General features: G+C 52.4%; 1 protein-coding gene across 10 annotated transcripts in view; it reads left to right on the top strand.

Annotated features, from left to right (window-relative positions):
* MMD2 (monocyte to macrophage differentiation associated 2) overlaps nt 1-10,477 on the top strand; it is a 39,357-nt gene extending 28,880 nt beyond the window's left edge. For 4 of the 10 annotated variants that reach the window (XM_059414337.1, XM_059414338.1, XM_059414341.1 and 1 more), the window contains 2 exons: nt 94-163; nt 3,679-10,477. In XM_059414337.1, coding sequence (XP_059270320.1) covers nt 94-163; nt 3,679-3,882 — 274 coding nt within the window. In that variant the 3' untranslated portion in view covers nt 3,883-10,477. Of the gene's footprint in view, nt 1-93; nt 164-3,055; nt 3,210-3,418; nt 3,493-3,678 lie in introns of those variants that run through there. The other 6 variants (XR_009406924.1, XR_009406921.1, XR_009406922.1 and 3 more) reach the window with 6 other exon arrangements.
* Nucleotides 10,478-15,507: the final 5,030 nt, after the last annotated feature.

Below are 15,507 nucleotides of genomic sequence, written 5' to 3'. Positions count from 1 at the left end.
GTTGGGGTGTCCCTCCTACCCAGAACGGGGAGCTGTGTGCCATTCCTCCTGGGGAGGCTGTCCCGAGGCCCAGATGGCTTGTCTTCCTGCCAGGTACAAGCTGGTGGAGCTGCTCTGCTACGTCATCATGGGTTTCTTCCCCGCCCTGGTCATCCTCTCAATGGTGAGTCCCACCCACCCGGCCAGGGGGCCCCCAGCGGGCTGGAGGGACCCCGAGTGACTCTGGGGATGGCCGTGTCTGAGCCCCGCCTCTGGTGCCTGGGCAAGCTGAGGCCTCAAGAGGTACTCAGTAGAGCAGAGAGGCTAGCCCTGGGGGGCTCCACTCCCTGGCCTTGCAGGGGCTGACCCTGCCTAACCTCCAGGGAGCATGGCGACCCTCCCCGCGTCAGCCCCCGGCCCCCCGCTTCAGCTCCCATCCCTGTGACAGGCTCCCTGTGTGTTTAAGGATTCGATAGGAAGACCCACGGACAGCGAATAGGACGGGGCCTGGGACATAGTAAGTCCCAAGTCCCTGGAGAGGGACATGAGGTCCTGTTCATGACGGCCTGGCTGGCTCACGCAGGGGGTGGGGGCGCCCCTGAGTGGCTGAGCTGAGATTGGCCCCCATCACCCCTGACTGTGGGGATGAGGATCTTTGGGCCGCTCCGCCTGGACCCGTGAGGGGCAGAGCCCAGGCAGAGAAGCAGCTGGGTGGGCCACACGTGGACCACCTCGCCTCTGCCAGCCTCAGTTGTCCCATCTGTCAAGTGGGCACAGTAAACTCACCAGCCTGGCACCCTCCCCAGGTTTATTATCTTATACAGTGGTTTATTGGGAGGTGGTAAAATTCTACATTGTCGAGTTTAGTAGGGGTTTTGTGTTTTTAAACATTGTATAGCTTTACAAACCTAAGCGGTATGGCTAGGAGGGTCTTCTTTCTCCAAGTTCACGTAAATGTTTACCTGTGTCTTCTCCTGTCTGTCTTGTGGTTTAACCTTCCCGCTGTGGTTTCTCCTGGGCGCGGTGATCCGTCCCTGAGCCCCTAGCCAGTGATGTCAATTATCTGTCGTTTCCATGAGCTCCTTTGGTCACGTTTAATTCACACGTAGATGTGGGTCTCCCTTCGCTATTTCAGTTCTGTTTCGCCCAGGGGCCCGTCTCTATCCTGACACCAAGCTGTTTTGCTTAAGGTAGCTTAATTATGTTTTAATCTGTGGCCCCATCATTTCGTCTGCTCAGCATTTCCCCAATGATTTGTATTTATTCTCACAGACTGCCTTTTCCCCTCCAAGTTCATTTTTATTTAAATATGTATATTTATCTATTAGGCTGTATAATATATATTTTTTAATTTTTTTAAAGATTTTTTTTTATTTATTTGACAGAGAGAAATCACAAGTAGATGGAGAGGCAGGCAGAGAGAGAGAGAGAGAGAGGGAAGCAGGCTCGCTGCTGAGCAGAGAGCCCGATGCGGGACTCGATCCCAGGACTCTGAGATCATGACCTGAGCCGAAGGCAGCGGCTTAACCCACTGAGCCACCCAGGCACACCTTAGGCTGTATAATATTAAATTAAATATTATATTATTGTATCTAGATTAAATATTTTTAAAATTTTAAAGTTAAAAAATATTTAAATTTATTTTTTAAAAAATTAAAAAAATTCTGAGGATTATTAAGTTAAACTTTACATTATATCATTATATAATTTATAGTAAACAAATATTAAAGTTTAAAAAATTCTTTTATATTTGTTTTTTGATTTTAAAAAATTTATAATAAATATTTTTAACATCTTAAAAAATTTAAAATATTTAAATGTATTTTTTAAAAAAGTTTAAAAATCTATGAAGAGTATTTAAAAAATAAAATAAGTATGCTGTCATTTAAATGAAAAATGTTTAATTTTTTTAAATATTAAAGAATTCACTTACATTTATTTTAAAGATCTTATGAATTATATTAAACCAACTATTATATTGTAATATCTTGAAATTTTAAAGCAATTTAAATTTTAAAAACTTGAAAAAATTTTATGAAGTATATTAAATATTACATTATATAATTTATGTTAGATAAATATTTTTTAAAAGTTTAGACTTTTGGGACACCTGGGTGGCTCAGTTGGTTGGACGACTGCCTTCGGCTCAGGTCATGATCCTGGAATCCTGGGATCGAGTCCCGCATCAGGCGCCCAGCTCCATGGGGAGTCTGCTTCTCCCTCTGACTTTCTCCTCACTCATGCTCTTTCTCACTGTCTCTCTCTCAAATAAATAAATTAAAAAAAAAAAAGATTATAAAAAAAGTTTAGACTTTTAAAAAACTCTTTGAAACTTACTTAAAAATGTATAAATTTTAGGGGTGCCTGGGTGGCTCGGTGGGTTAGGCCACTGCCTTCAGTTCAGGTCATGGTCCCAGGGTCCTGGGATCGAGCCCCGCACTGGGCTCTCTGCTCAGCGTGGAGCCTGCTTCCCCCCTCTCCCTGCCTGCCTCTCTGCCTACTTGTGATCTCTCTCTGTCAAATAAATAAATAAAATCTTTTAAAAATGTATAAATTTTATAAATTGCATGAAATAAGTACTAAGTTATACAATATCCATCAAACGATGTATTACATATGTTTAAGTACATATATATACTTCTGTATAGTCAGGGTATAGTTAAATACACAGTCCCTGCAAAAAATAAGTCTGAAAATGCGTGAAGGAACCAAGCCCCCCATCCCCCTCCTCCCCAGCTGCAACCACCGTTCAGTTTGCGAGTTCTTTTCATTTATTTATTTATATGCAAATCGATGTGGCCACGCAGACATACGGACTCCGCTGTTCCTCTTCTCTGCGACCCGCTTTCCTCCCGTAGTGCGTGCCGTGGGCGCGTCTCCATGACCGCCACATGTGGTCCTGCCTGCCTCCTTTGCAGGAGCGGGGAGGGGCTGAGTCTCCTGGGTCATTAATGCTCCAGTATGACGCTCTCGAGGACCGAGGGCATCCGTGTCCGCAAGGACGCTGAAATACCATGGAGCTGTTCAGACGCCGGAGGGGGCTGTCCCTGTGAGACGCGGACGGGTCCTCCCACAGGGCAGTGACCCAAGGTGGAGTTGCAGCCTGGAGGAGATGGTGAAGGAACCCCTTTGTCTGGAACAGTCAGTTCCTGGGCCTCGTACATCCACCTGAAGTGTCTAGCGTGTGTTTCTGGAAGGATACTGTCAGCAGTGGGAGCCTGTAACAGGTGTATGGGTGGCCCCGGGGAGGCGGGGGGCGGTGGGGGGGTGATGGTGCGGCAGCTCCTCGCTCAGTCTCTGCCATTCCCTTTAGCCACGAAGCACTCATGTGGGTGTTAACAGCGCCCATCTCTGACAGCAATGACCACTCCTTTTTTCTTAATGTTTTTTTGTTTGGTTTCTCTATAATTCTTCATCCCGGACCTGTATTCCTTTTAAGAAAGGTGTGATACAGTATACGTCAAACTTGGCTGCTGTGAACCTGGAATCGTCTTCGAGATTTTGATAGAAATGGTAACATCTGAGAATTAAGTTGGAGAGGATAGACAACACGTGTTGAGACCTCCTACCCAGGCATCTGGGCTGGCTCGCCATCCACGTCTCTTTTCGTTTTGGGGTGTGGGGGAGTGGTGGGAGGGGGCTCTCAGCCTTGGCGGCTGCCTCTCTGACCCGTGCCCCCACCCTTGTCCTTCCTGACAGCCCAACACCGAGGGCATCTGGGAGCTGATGACCGGAGGGGTCTTCTACTGCTTGGGTATGGTGTTCTTCAAGAGTGACGGGAGGATCCCCTTTGCCCACGCCATCTGGCATCTCTTTGTGGCCTTCGGGGCTGGTACCCACTACTATGCCATCTGGAGATACCTCTATCTGCCCAGCACCCTGCAGGCCAAGGTGTCCAAATGAGGCAGCCCAGACTGCACAGGGCCAGAGCATCGCGAGAAGTGTTTCTATGAACTCTGGTCCAGAGCACGGCTCCCAGGCCCATCTGCACGTCCACAGGCAGAGTTTTGATGGGTCGGAGGCTACTCCTGGGAACAGCCAGAATGTCCTTCGGGTCCCAGGTGAGGAAGAAAGCATGTAGTCATTTTGGCAGAGAAGCAATTAACCCTGTAACGTGTTTCTATTCTAGGCAAGTGTTTCCTAATTCAACCAACATTAACATCCACAGAAAAGGGAGCAGACATTGTCCTGGCAGACGAGGGGGACCCTGGGCCCGTGTGGGGGTCGGTGGAGTAGTTTGTACCTCACTGGCCAGGGCCTCCTCTGCGACCAAAGTCCTGGCTGGGGGATTGTGTCCTGTTCAGGGAAGAGGTCACCCAGCCTGTAGATCAGGGATGGTGAATATCCGTGACCACAGCAGACATCACCAATCAACTGCAGCATGGCGCGGAATCAGGATTCTCCTCTGGGAGGGGCTCTGAGTGGCCACGAACCTATGGACTCATCACTCACAATGGCACCCCTTAGACTCTCCTGTCCAGTGTGTCCTGCCGTGGGAGCACGGTCCGACCATGTTGGGGAGCCTGCTTATCTCCGGCGGGGTATCTCCCGGTGCAGGCCGTCTGGGGGGCAGCGAAGGGAGACCGAGGCAGACAGCCCGAGCAGCCGCTGGCCTTCTGCTCCGCATAGCTGTCTCTCAGAACAGAGGAGGAGTGAGTGGTAGGGGATGAGGAAGCCGTTACTTGGCCGTTTCTTCTGCTGAAAAAAATCCAGAGAAAGTATTGGAGCTATTCGTTTCGGGGGTCTTGCTCACCTGCTCCAGATTCAGGGCTTGTGATGCCAGCATTCAGATTCTTGCTTGGTGCCAAGCAGCGGCCCTTGGAGGCTCCTCCGATGAGACCTGGAGAGAAGGCCTGGCTACCTGGCTAGTTTGATAGGGATTTGGGCAGAGCGTTCCCAGTGTTGGGATGCCCCTACCTCTCAAGCCCCTAGTGGCCCCATGACAAGGCTTCCAGGGACCTGTCCTCAGAGCATTCCCCCCCCCCCCGGGCCTGGGCTGGCCCCTCTGTAGCTGATGCTTGGATGTTTACTGGGGAAGGGGATCCAGGCCCAGCTCCTGAGCAGAACAGGAACCTGGGACTCTCCGAATCAAGCATCTCTCAAGGCAGACAGTTCTCAGCCTCCAAGACAGGACGCCTTGTGCTTATTTCTAGTACATTCCAAAGTATTTCAGAGTTCCTGAAATCCCATGTACCGAAGCCAGTAGGAAACCATCAGACACATTCCTCAGACAGGCGGGTTCTGAGCTGACAGACTCTGGGGGTAAGCTTTGTCCGCTTGCCGTGTGTGTGTGTGTGTGTGTGTGTGTGTGTCTCTACACTGGCACACCCAGCCTCCAGAAGCTGCCTTCATCCAGTATGCCCACTGTCAGTTGGGGTCAGGGTTGGAGGTTGGTGTGGGGAGAGGAAGTTTGCCAGTGATGGGGGGACAGAGACACTGACCTGGGACTTCTTTATTGACCCCAGAGCTGAGCTCCTTCTGTGACACCTGTATCTCCTTCTGCCCCCTCCTTTTGGCTATTTGATCTTGGATTGTCCCCAAGACAGCCTGCCCCTTTATGCCCATCTTTGGAGGTGCTGGTTCACCCCCTCATCCACCCCTCTTACTCCTACTCATCCTGCAAAGCCCTGCTCAGGCATCAGTATCGAGGGACTTCTGGCCTTCCTCTGACTTAGGGCTTCCCACCCACTTCCCATCACCTCCCCTCCACCCTGCCCCTGTGCTTACCTGCATCGAGGCTCGGAACTCTATCCTTCATCACCCTGGTCTTTGCACCTGCCTCCCACCCTGGGAGCTCTTTAAGGGATGAGCTGTGTCTTGCTGGACTTGACGTCCAGTCTGGCTGCTTCTGTTTGTAAGGGCTTGGGCAAGTTCCTTAACCTCAGCTCTAAGGTGGGGATAGTAAGGCAGCACCTTGCAAGTTTGCTTAAAGATTCAGTGGGGTAATGAATGTGAAATACCCAGCCTGGTATTCTGATTAGCTCCTTTAGCTGTCCTTGGGAAGCAGCCTTTGATAATGAAGATGACCCTCGTCCAGGAGTGTCAGCTGTGCTGGCCAAAGGAGTGAATCACTAATGGTGGAATTTCCGACTGTGGACAGGCTGGTGAGGACACTGCTGTAGGGCCGTGACCACATTCCTTCCCCTTGGTCCAATTAAGGTTGTTTCCCATGAACCTTTTCTCTTCCTCAGCATCATTGTGAAAGTGAGTTTCCCAGCATTCCATTTCACCCAAACCTAGACCCCGGACCTCCCCCAAAGTGTGTCACCAGCAGTGCAGGGAAGGAAAAGATGTTCCTCAGGCCAGTCCCTCCTGTGGGTAAGTGTTCCAGTCTGTGTGCTGGGCAGGTGGGGTAGAGAGGGCAGGGCACTGGGAACTCAGATGCCAGCTCCCTCTTCCTGGCCACTTTTGAGGCTGTCACATGCTAGAACGATCCTGCAGAGTGGCTGTCATGTCCCAGGAAACCAGGGAGAGGTCAGAAGGACTCTTCGATGCTCCGGACTCTTCGATGCTCTGGGCTCTTCTGTTGCTGCTCCTGAGTTAGGCGGGCTGGGGGACAGGCCTGGAGGTGACAGCCTGCTTAGCGAGTCCCCTGGCCATCATGAGGGCCAGCCAAGGCAGGTGCGCTGGCTGGTGGAGAGTCCTGCCTGCCAGCTGGCAGGCTATCCCTGACAGGCCTTGAGCGGAGCTTGCTGACGGCCGTCCCCGGAGCCAGCAGCTTTCAGGCCGGTGGGCTTTAAGCCAACATCACGGACCAGAGCTGCCTTTTTCCTTGATTGGAAATCGTGCATATGGTGGGAACAGGGCTGAGCGTCCTTCTTCCAGGGTCAGGCTGGGGAGGATCCTAGGAAAGCACTGGGCAGGGATGGGGGCAGGATGGGAATTGCGAGGGGGTCTGGATGGAGGGCCCAAAGCCAGGCTGGTGGTGGGCGGGGGCCCAGCACAGTGGGGTGGCCCGGAGGGCTTCCGGAAAATGCTGCCCTCCTGGGTTTTCACTGCACCAGGCTCTCCTTTCCAAATTCGTCTGCAAATGCTACGGAGCTCCGAATGTTTTCCCACAGCTCCACTGAGCTCCTGAATTTGTGGTCCGGCCCCTGCTGGGAAGCAGGCGTGGGGGACAGCTCAGGTGCTAAGAGAGGCAGGTAGAGCTCAGAGGTCTGGGAAATGAACCTAGAGACTTAGTCAAGAAGGCACTGGTCAGTTTCACCCCCACACACTGCACGACCAGATGCTGAAAGGTGGGTTCTGGGAACCACATTGCGGGGTCCCGAAAGAACCTGGGGCCGTCCCACGTGAGTATGCAGACACACACACTCACAGGTATGGTGCAGCGCAGGTGTGAGGGGAAGGAGCAGGAATCTGGTCTGGCAGAGGCTTTACCCAAAGGGCGCCCCTCCCGGGGGGCCGGTCTCTGTGCTGGCGGCTTCCTGACGCTCTTGTCCATTGGTTGACATAGTCCCCTCTGCTGGGTAAGGTCCATTTGCTGATCTTACAGAGTGGGAAGCCAGAGCACAGAGAAGTTTGGCGACTTCCCCAAGGGCACCCAGCATCCATCCAACAAGGCCAAGCTTTGAAGCCAGGACTATCTAATCTCTAAGTGTCAGGTCCCACGGCCGCACCACCTGTTTCCAAGGACACCCGCTGCCCCCATGTCTGTCCTCCAAGGAGGAATGCTGGGCTGAACATCCTTAAGAATTTCAGAAACAAAACAAAACACTGGTGTGTAGCATTTGCTGATTTTCATGGCATAAATGTTCCCATGGCTGATTTCAAGCCGCTGAGGTGACATCACGGAAGAGGTCTTGGGAGGGATTCCCCCTCTCTGGCCCTTGAAGGCCCGCACGGGCCCGTCTGGCACACCACTGCCTCCACAGCTTCCCTCACTTCCCAGATCCTCACAGAGCTACGGAGCTAGCCAGGGGTCCCTGGGGGCCCTGGCAGGTGGGGGAGTGGGCCTGGCACTGGGCTGCCCAGATGCTCTGCCTTCCGGGGTCTGAAACCTGGAGCCAGGCAGACCTGCTCAGGGTCCAGCCCTCCACGGGCCAGCATGCCAGACTCTCAACTCCCTCGGATCTGGCCAGGGAGCCTCTGCAGGGGTTTGCTGGACCCCAGATCCCTGCTGCCACCCCACCTAGGACTGCTGCTGAGCCAGTAGATCAGGATCGTGCTCTGGAGTCTGGACACCGGTTCCAGAAGCCCCACTCTGGAGCTCATCTACTTGGAGGCCATGCCCCACATGTCAGTGGTGGGGTTCCCGGGTCAGAATCCAGAGGACAGACTCGTGTCCAGGAGCAAAGGACCTAACCATGGCTCTTGCTTTGGGCTCTTTCTCTCTCACTTCGTTTCCGACATTCATAAGGTCGGAAATTCACAAATACCCCTTAGCAGCCCGTGTTTCTACCCGGGCCATTCCTGAAGTTGGGCTCCATCCCTAATGCTTCATAAGCTCTGTGCCAAGCCCTGGGATTTGTGTGGTCTTTACGACAACTCTGCGAAGCGGGGAGGATCCCCTTTCATCGACTTGGAGACTGAGGCTCAGAGAAGTGAAGTAACTCATGCGAGGGCACACAGCGAATAAGTGGCAGCCGTGGGCTCTCCCCCGCTCCACTGTCTGCTCCCTAAAACACCGGCAAGTCCGTTTTAGGGTTCCCAGCCTGTGAATAGCTGCTGCTGACATGCCGCTGGGCTTGTCAACTGGCCTGTGTGCTCTGACTGGTTATACTGAGGGTCTGAGGCTTTGTTCACTAGCCCCATGTCCAGGTCCGTGTTGGAAGCACTGACAGAAGCTTCCACTCAGGCTTTCAAAAGAGGCTGATCTGGGAGAATGTGTAGCCATATGGCATGGCTCCTAGTGGCCAGGAGCCCGGCAGGAGTGGTGCCGCCCCCCATCCCTGGGCTTACACCCAGGACATTCTCTGGCCTGAGGCTATCCTGCTCACACAGAAAATGGACCCCTATAAAGAGCTCCAAGCCCCAGGTCCCAGCGGGACACCCTGCCTGTGTGCAGGTGGCCGGCCAGGATCTGTGCTTCCAAGGCTGGGAGGCTGAGTAGCAAGACCTTGAACATGACGCAAAAGGCTTGGGATAGGTCGGTTTTGTACCCAGAGAGTCAGGGGGAGGGCCAAGGAGTGACCTGCCCGGGGCGCAGAGCCGGGGAGAGCTGGGGCCAGTGCCTTCTCCTCCCACAGCCTTCTCTTTCCTTCCCCAGGCACCGTGGCCAGGCTTGTCGCCCTCCAGCGACAGAATGTGCAGCCTGCTGCCTCTCTCACAGCCCAGCACAGGTGGCATGGGGTCTCTGCGTCTGGCAGGGAGGAAGTACGAGCCCTCCCTCGTGGCCCAGTTTTCCGTGTGTGGTTGTAGTGCGCTTGAACTTCCCACATGCTGTGTGACTTGGGGCAGGTTACTTACCCTCTCTGGGCTTCCATCTGGTCAGCCGTAAAAGGAGCTGGTGGTCTCACTCGGCTGATTGTCAGCTGCTGGTCCGTCTCCAGACTGTGCATGTCCAGGGTGGGCACAAAGCCCATACGGGGAGGGGGGCTATTTCATCATAGTGCTAGTAGTGTTTCTCCTGCCTTTTTATGATCGTGGAGCTCCTTTGTGCTTTTAAAAACTATGGAGGACACCAAAGAACTTTTGTTCAGTATTGTTAGATATATCTAATATTAACATTCGCCATACTAGAAACTCAAACTGAAAGTATTTGAAACTATCTTAAATCACGTAAAGATACACTCCCTACACGTTAACATCAGTAACATTTTTTTCTATTAAAAAGAGCTACATTTTTCTAAACAAAAAGGGACTTCGGTGGGGGGCCGTGGCATGATTTCACGTTCTTGCAAATCTCTTCAACGTCTGGCTCAGCAGAAGCCCACAGGACTCCCCTGCCTTGGGTTTCAGTGAGTGTGTGACAGTCACCTGTGCCATTGTCTCTGGAAACCATTTGCATGAAGGCAGGACGATATCGTAGTGCTTTCATGAAAACAGCTTCATCTCGTGAGCCCCCGAAAGGACCTTGGGAGGCCCAACGTTGTGGAGAACCACTGATCTAGACTTTTCCCTGTTTTACAGCGGGTTACAAATGTCGCTCGAGGGGCCGAGATCCCAGACCAACACTTCCCTCATTTTAGCCCGTTTTCACTCCCTAAAACACTGGCAGGATCCTGGAGACGGGAGCAGGATGGGGAGGCAGGACAGGTGTGGGCACTGGTCTGGGACACCCTTGTGGATATGTTGGCCCTTTGCATCCAGGGCTGGGCAAGTTCCCAACGGTGGTCCTCGTGGACTCTGCCCTGGCCTTTACTCTAGGCGAGTCTGAACATCAGAGGACAAGCCAGAATGCTGGTAGGAGGCTCCCGGGCTGGTTTTTCCCAACTCAAGCCTGTAGTGGGTTTGACTCTGCCCTGAGTGGGCTCTACCAAGAGCTGGTTTTTCTGGAAGGTTTAGAGCAGCCGGCTCCGGCCCTCGCATGGGGCGTGAGCTGTGGGGGGGGGGGGGGGGGGGGGGGAACACAGCCCTGTTCTGCAGGTGGTCTGGTTTGTAGTGGGGGTAGGGCAGAAGAAGGAGGTGCGGACCGGGGAGGGGTCCCTGCCCGCTGCCCGCTGCCTGTTACATGGCTGCTTGGGCCTACGGGATCCTGATTGTCGCTGTCCACTGCCCATGGGAGACAGGAGGCCGTGGAGGTGTTGTGCTTTGCGTGCTTATGACATCCTGGAGACCAGTGGTTAAATATCCCGGGGCTGGCAAGTTGTTAAACCAGGAGCAGTGTGAGATTGGTCTCAGTGGGAATCCTGACGCTGTGGGAATCGGCAAAGGCTACAGATCAGAGCCTGGTGTCTCTGGAGAGCTGTTTGAGCAGCATGCTGAGGTCTGCGTACACGTCTCTGCAGTCGACGCCGTCTTTATCAGTGTAACAGGCAGTATACACACAGCTCTGAACGTGTACACATTCCCATTCTTGTGTACCTCTCCCGGCAAAACCGGCAAGACAGGGAAACTGAGGCTGTTCAGGGAGGCTATGTGACTTGCCCAAGGTCATCCGTGGTGCAGGGCCGTGCTGGAATCCGCGTCATGGCCTTTGACTGTCACATTGTCCTCCTTCTGCTGCCTTGCTCCCCGGGAGCTGAGCTCTGGGGACCGGGGACCAGGCATCTCTTTCACGTCCTTCCAGGGCCCCGTTTCCCTGACCGGAGCAATGCCGTTTTCTGGCTGCTCCGTTCCTGCTCTCCGTCAGTTTTGCCTGAGCCCTGCGAGGCCCAAGGATGAAATGTGCTCCTGCCTTTGGGAACTGGCCAAGGCTGGGGCCCTCCCCAGGGGGTGTAGGACACTGGATCCCAATGCCTCCCACAGGGCCTGACAGCTACAGAGACCCGAGCTGTGGGGCGGCCGTTCATCACTGGGGCCCCGTGGGTGGTGGGGTGAAGCCACAGTGGGTTACCCCAGGTCTGCGTGGATTCTCTCTGCTCACACAACCTCAGCTCGCGGGTGTCTGGACACCTACTCTTTGCAAAGCCGGCCTCCTGATGGGCTCTCAAACCCACTTGTACCCTTGCTGTGGCATTGCCATTGGGGGGGGGGGTGTCACCGTGTCCCAGCTGCAGGCCCTCACAGGAGGCTCACCTATGTCTCATGGGATCAGGCTGAGGCTGCGTGGGTCAGCCATTCTCCATTTATTCCCAGACGTCTGTGTTTTCCAAAATTTTTGATCAACATCCATCATAAGAAATGCATTTTACACTTTGATGCCGGTTCACTCGTCCGTCGCCGAAACAGACCTGCCCGCGTGATGCACAGGGTTGTTTCCCACACTGCCCTAGACATCCTACCCTTTGTCTTTCTCTCAGCGTGCCGGGTGCAACCTGTTAACAGGGCTTGTATGTCTCACAAGTGGGTCTGGGCCGTCAGCTCTGGAAACTGATCTCGGTGGTTCTGTCCCAGGAAGGCATGGGCGTTGGTATTATGTACGAAGTGCCCAGTTGTGTGGTTGGCAGGGGTCCTCGTGGGGCCAGACCTTGAGAACTTGGGGACCCAGGGCCAAATGGGGACAGTTAAGGAGAAGGAAGTTGGGAGCTTTGGAGGATCTGGCTGCTCAGAACCCTGACCCCACTAAGAGGAATCCAAAACCCAATTTTGGGGTCTCTTGTCCTGATGATGGCCCCAGGTTCGGGGGGACCTAGAGGGGCTGGATGGTCATAGAGACCTCAGGAATGTGGGTCATTGTGCCTTCAGTCAGGGCTGGGAAGGTAGGGAGACAGCGAATCCGACTAAAAAATGAGCAACTTTGCAAAAGCTATGGTGCGCCCAGAAGCAATTTCAAATCCCGGGCCCTGGTTCCCGTGGAATGAATTTTCCGCCACTCCTGTTTACTCCCCCGGGTTTCACGAGGAATCTTTCCACTCCTGTTGCTTGGGAAGTCCTTTCTTTTGAGGGGTGGGGCTGGGGAGCAGGAGGTCTGACTGCCTTTCACATGTGTTTTTCTAGACGTGTCGTGTCTACAGTGTTGGAGACTAGCATCTGTGGCATGACTTAAAAAAAAAAAAAAAAAGACGTCCTGCTGGTATTGGACCTTCTCTGTGTTTGTGAAATTTCTCTTTTGTATTAATACGACCTTTGATAAACATTTGTAGCCAAGAGGAATAATCCTGCTGGTCAATGTTACTGTTTGCCCTGGAGTAGAAAGAACTTAAAAAAAAAATAAAAATTCAAGATGGGTCACGCTTGTCCGGCTGTCTTTTTAAAAGTAACGTCTGTCCAGAGATGCCTGGGTGGTTCAGTTGGTGAAGCATCTGCCTTCGGCTCGGGTCATGATCCCCAGGGTCCTGGGATCGAGCCCTGCGTCCTGCTCCCTGCTCAGCGGGGAGCCTGCTTCTTCCTCTCCCTCTGCCCCTCCTGTGGTCTCATGCAACTGCTCTGTCTCTGTCTCTCAGATAAATCTTTAAAACAAATAAGACCTATTAAAAAATGACATCTGTTCATTCTTTTTATCAGAGCAGTTCACTGTAGAAGACTTGGAATATTCAGAAAAGCATAAAGTAAATTAAAAACTCTTCTGTCTCTTGGTGCAAAATGAGGGACCCTAAAATACAGTGGCTTAGAACATCAGTAATCACCGGCATCTCTCATGGCTTCCGTCAGTCGGGAATCCAGAGTCTGGGCCTCAGCCCGAGGTGTGAAGCCTGGTGGTGAACTCCATCCGCTCACAGGTCCGGTGGGTGACCCTGGCAGCCAGGGAGGGTGCCAGACTGACCAAGCAGCCTGTTCTAAAATGTAGATTTTATTATTCAGGGATGGTAAGGCCAAGAGATCAGGAAATGACTGACCTGGATAGGACAGTGTGTCCCTCACAGTTCTGGGGGGTGGTGGTGGGGGGCACAGGATGCCACACGGGGCCACGCAGGAAGCTCTAGGGTCGATCAGGAGATAGAGAGCAAGGGGAAGACATGTGAATTGTGGTTTCCGAGGGAAAGAACAGTTAAGGTTTAGGATCAGATTTCAGATCGACTAGTTTGAAGAATTTCCGTAGGCTCTGGGGCCGAGGGGCTGTCTGTCCTTCCTTGTGTGGTACTTGGTCCTGGGGTGAAGAGGCCAGGGGAGTATTGGTCTGGAGAATATAGGAGCCCAAAAGAGAAGGTGGGGGAGGGCTGGTCGCCATCTCTTTCTGGAGACCACCTGCCTCGCAGGTGGGTGGGTGACTCTCTCCAGAGATCAACTACCCCCCGGGACGGGCAGTCTTCCCATGATGGGTGTGAGGGCCCAGCCATGGAAACATCAAAAGCAAAGACATCTTAATACACACCGAGTGACTGGCCCCTTGGTCTGAGTTTCCCTTTCCAACAGGGCGGCTGGGTCCCAAGAGAAAGAAAGAGCCAGGTACAAGACACGACCTTTTTTATGACCTAGCTGTGGAAGTCTTCACTTCTGCCATGTTCTCCAGTAGACACAGCTAAAAAGTCCTCCCAGGAAAAAAAAAAAGTCCTCCCAAGTTCAAGGGGGAGGGAAGGCAGATCTCCCCACCACCTGGTGACGGAGAGTCTGAGTTACAGTGGAAGGAGTGTGTAGGTTGCAGATGTATCCACAGGCTATCTTTGGCTCCTGCCTCAAACTCCATCACCCAGAAATTATCACCGTTCATAATCCTGGTCTATCCCACTGGCCCCTCTTTTTGAATGTGTTTGGCGACAGAGAAGCGATGTTATAACATTTCGTGCTTTGGGGCAAGTCGGTTAGCCTCTCGTGGCTTCCGTGTAGACACTGAATTAGATTAAGGCTCTGACACATGTAAAGTTTTTTTTCCGGCGAGATAAACACAACACCAGGCAAAGTGGTTGCAAGGCAAGATTTATTAAAAACACTCTCCGGAGGAAGTTTCAGGGCTCAGGAGAAGGGGAGCTGGGAAAGTTGCACCGGGAGGAGGTGGGCACCCTCGGGCGAGGTTCCAAGACTCTGGAAAGCAGAGCTGCAGAACTTTCGCCATCTTAAGTAGCCCTTTCTGCCAGCCCAACAACACATGTCTCTCCTTGGGTGATAGAAAGATCTCCAGCTGGACCAAGCTCTTTCAGCCCAAATTGAAAAATGACCACGTGTTCCCAATTCTCACTTCCAAAAAGTTACTGCATCGTATTTTCTCAGTCTTAATTATTTGTTCTCATACATACATAAACCAAACGGTACCCTCCGTAAGAAATGGTCCCAGGCGTCAAACCAAGTAAACAAAATAATGAAATATCAGACTTAGCCGAACATATTTGGTTTCAGACGTGTGTTTCTTGAGACCACCTGTGCCCATGTTCGGGATTTTATGTTGTGATCCTGTCACATGGTCGTAGTTGATCCTAATTCCTATGGTTGGAAAGACAACTTTTCAGTATGTTCCCCAGCCCAAGACTGGGACTAGAGTTTCCAGAGCCTGCCTCCCCATGCATAGTTTACTAACCACAAAGGTGGGTGATTTCTTAAGTCCCACCGGCACTAAAATCTTTGACAATCAAACAAATGGGGTTCAGGTTTCGTAGAACAGACCAAGCAAGCAAGGGTCAAGTGACCTTGACATCAGCCATTTTAACGGCGTGGAAAAGCTTTGTTTCAACTGGACACACCTACTCCTGGCTTCATTTCCCGTGTCTGTGCTTGGAATCAGTGTTTTCCAATGAAACGTCTTACCTGAGCTGCAGATCGAAATGCCTATTAGGCACCTACATCAGAATAACCATATCAACTTTAAACTGAGTAATATCGAGTATCATTTCTCCATATTCCTGGTACCCCATACGTTCCCAGTGCCAGGAAGTACTACACTGTTGACTGGAAGTTGCTCAACATACAACACGTCAAGAAAAGTAACAATCACTGAGTTTTGGCTGACAAGTGTACAGGGAACCACCAAACCCGGATTTGGGTTTCAGTGCCGAGTTCATTGAGAATGGAATCCCAGGATTCAATCCCTTGTTTGGACAGAAAGAAAGACCGGGATCTAAGACCGTGCATGTTCTTGCTGCCACCTGTCCTTCCTCTCCTCTGGTTCCCCCCCCC

This window comes from Mustela nigripes, chromosome 11, assembly GCF_022355385.1.
Source record: "Mustela nigripes isolate SB6536 chromosome 11, MUSNIG.SB6536, whole genome shotgun sequence".
Lineage (NCBI taxonomy): Eukaryota > Metazoa > Chordata > Mammalia > Carnivora > Mustelidae > Mustela > Mustela nigripes.
The sequence above is the reverse complement of the archived record's forward strand: the minus strand, read 5'-3'. Positions and strand labels throughout refer to the sequence as shown.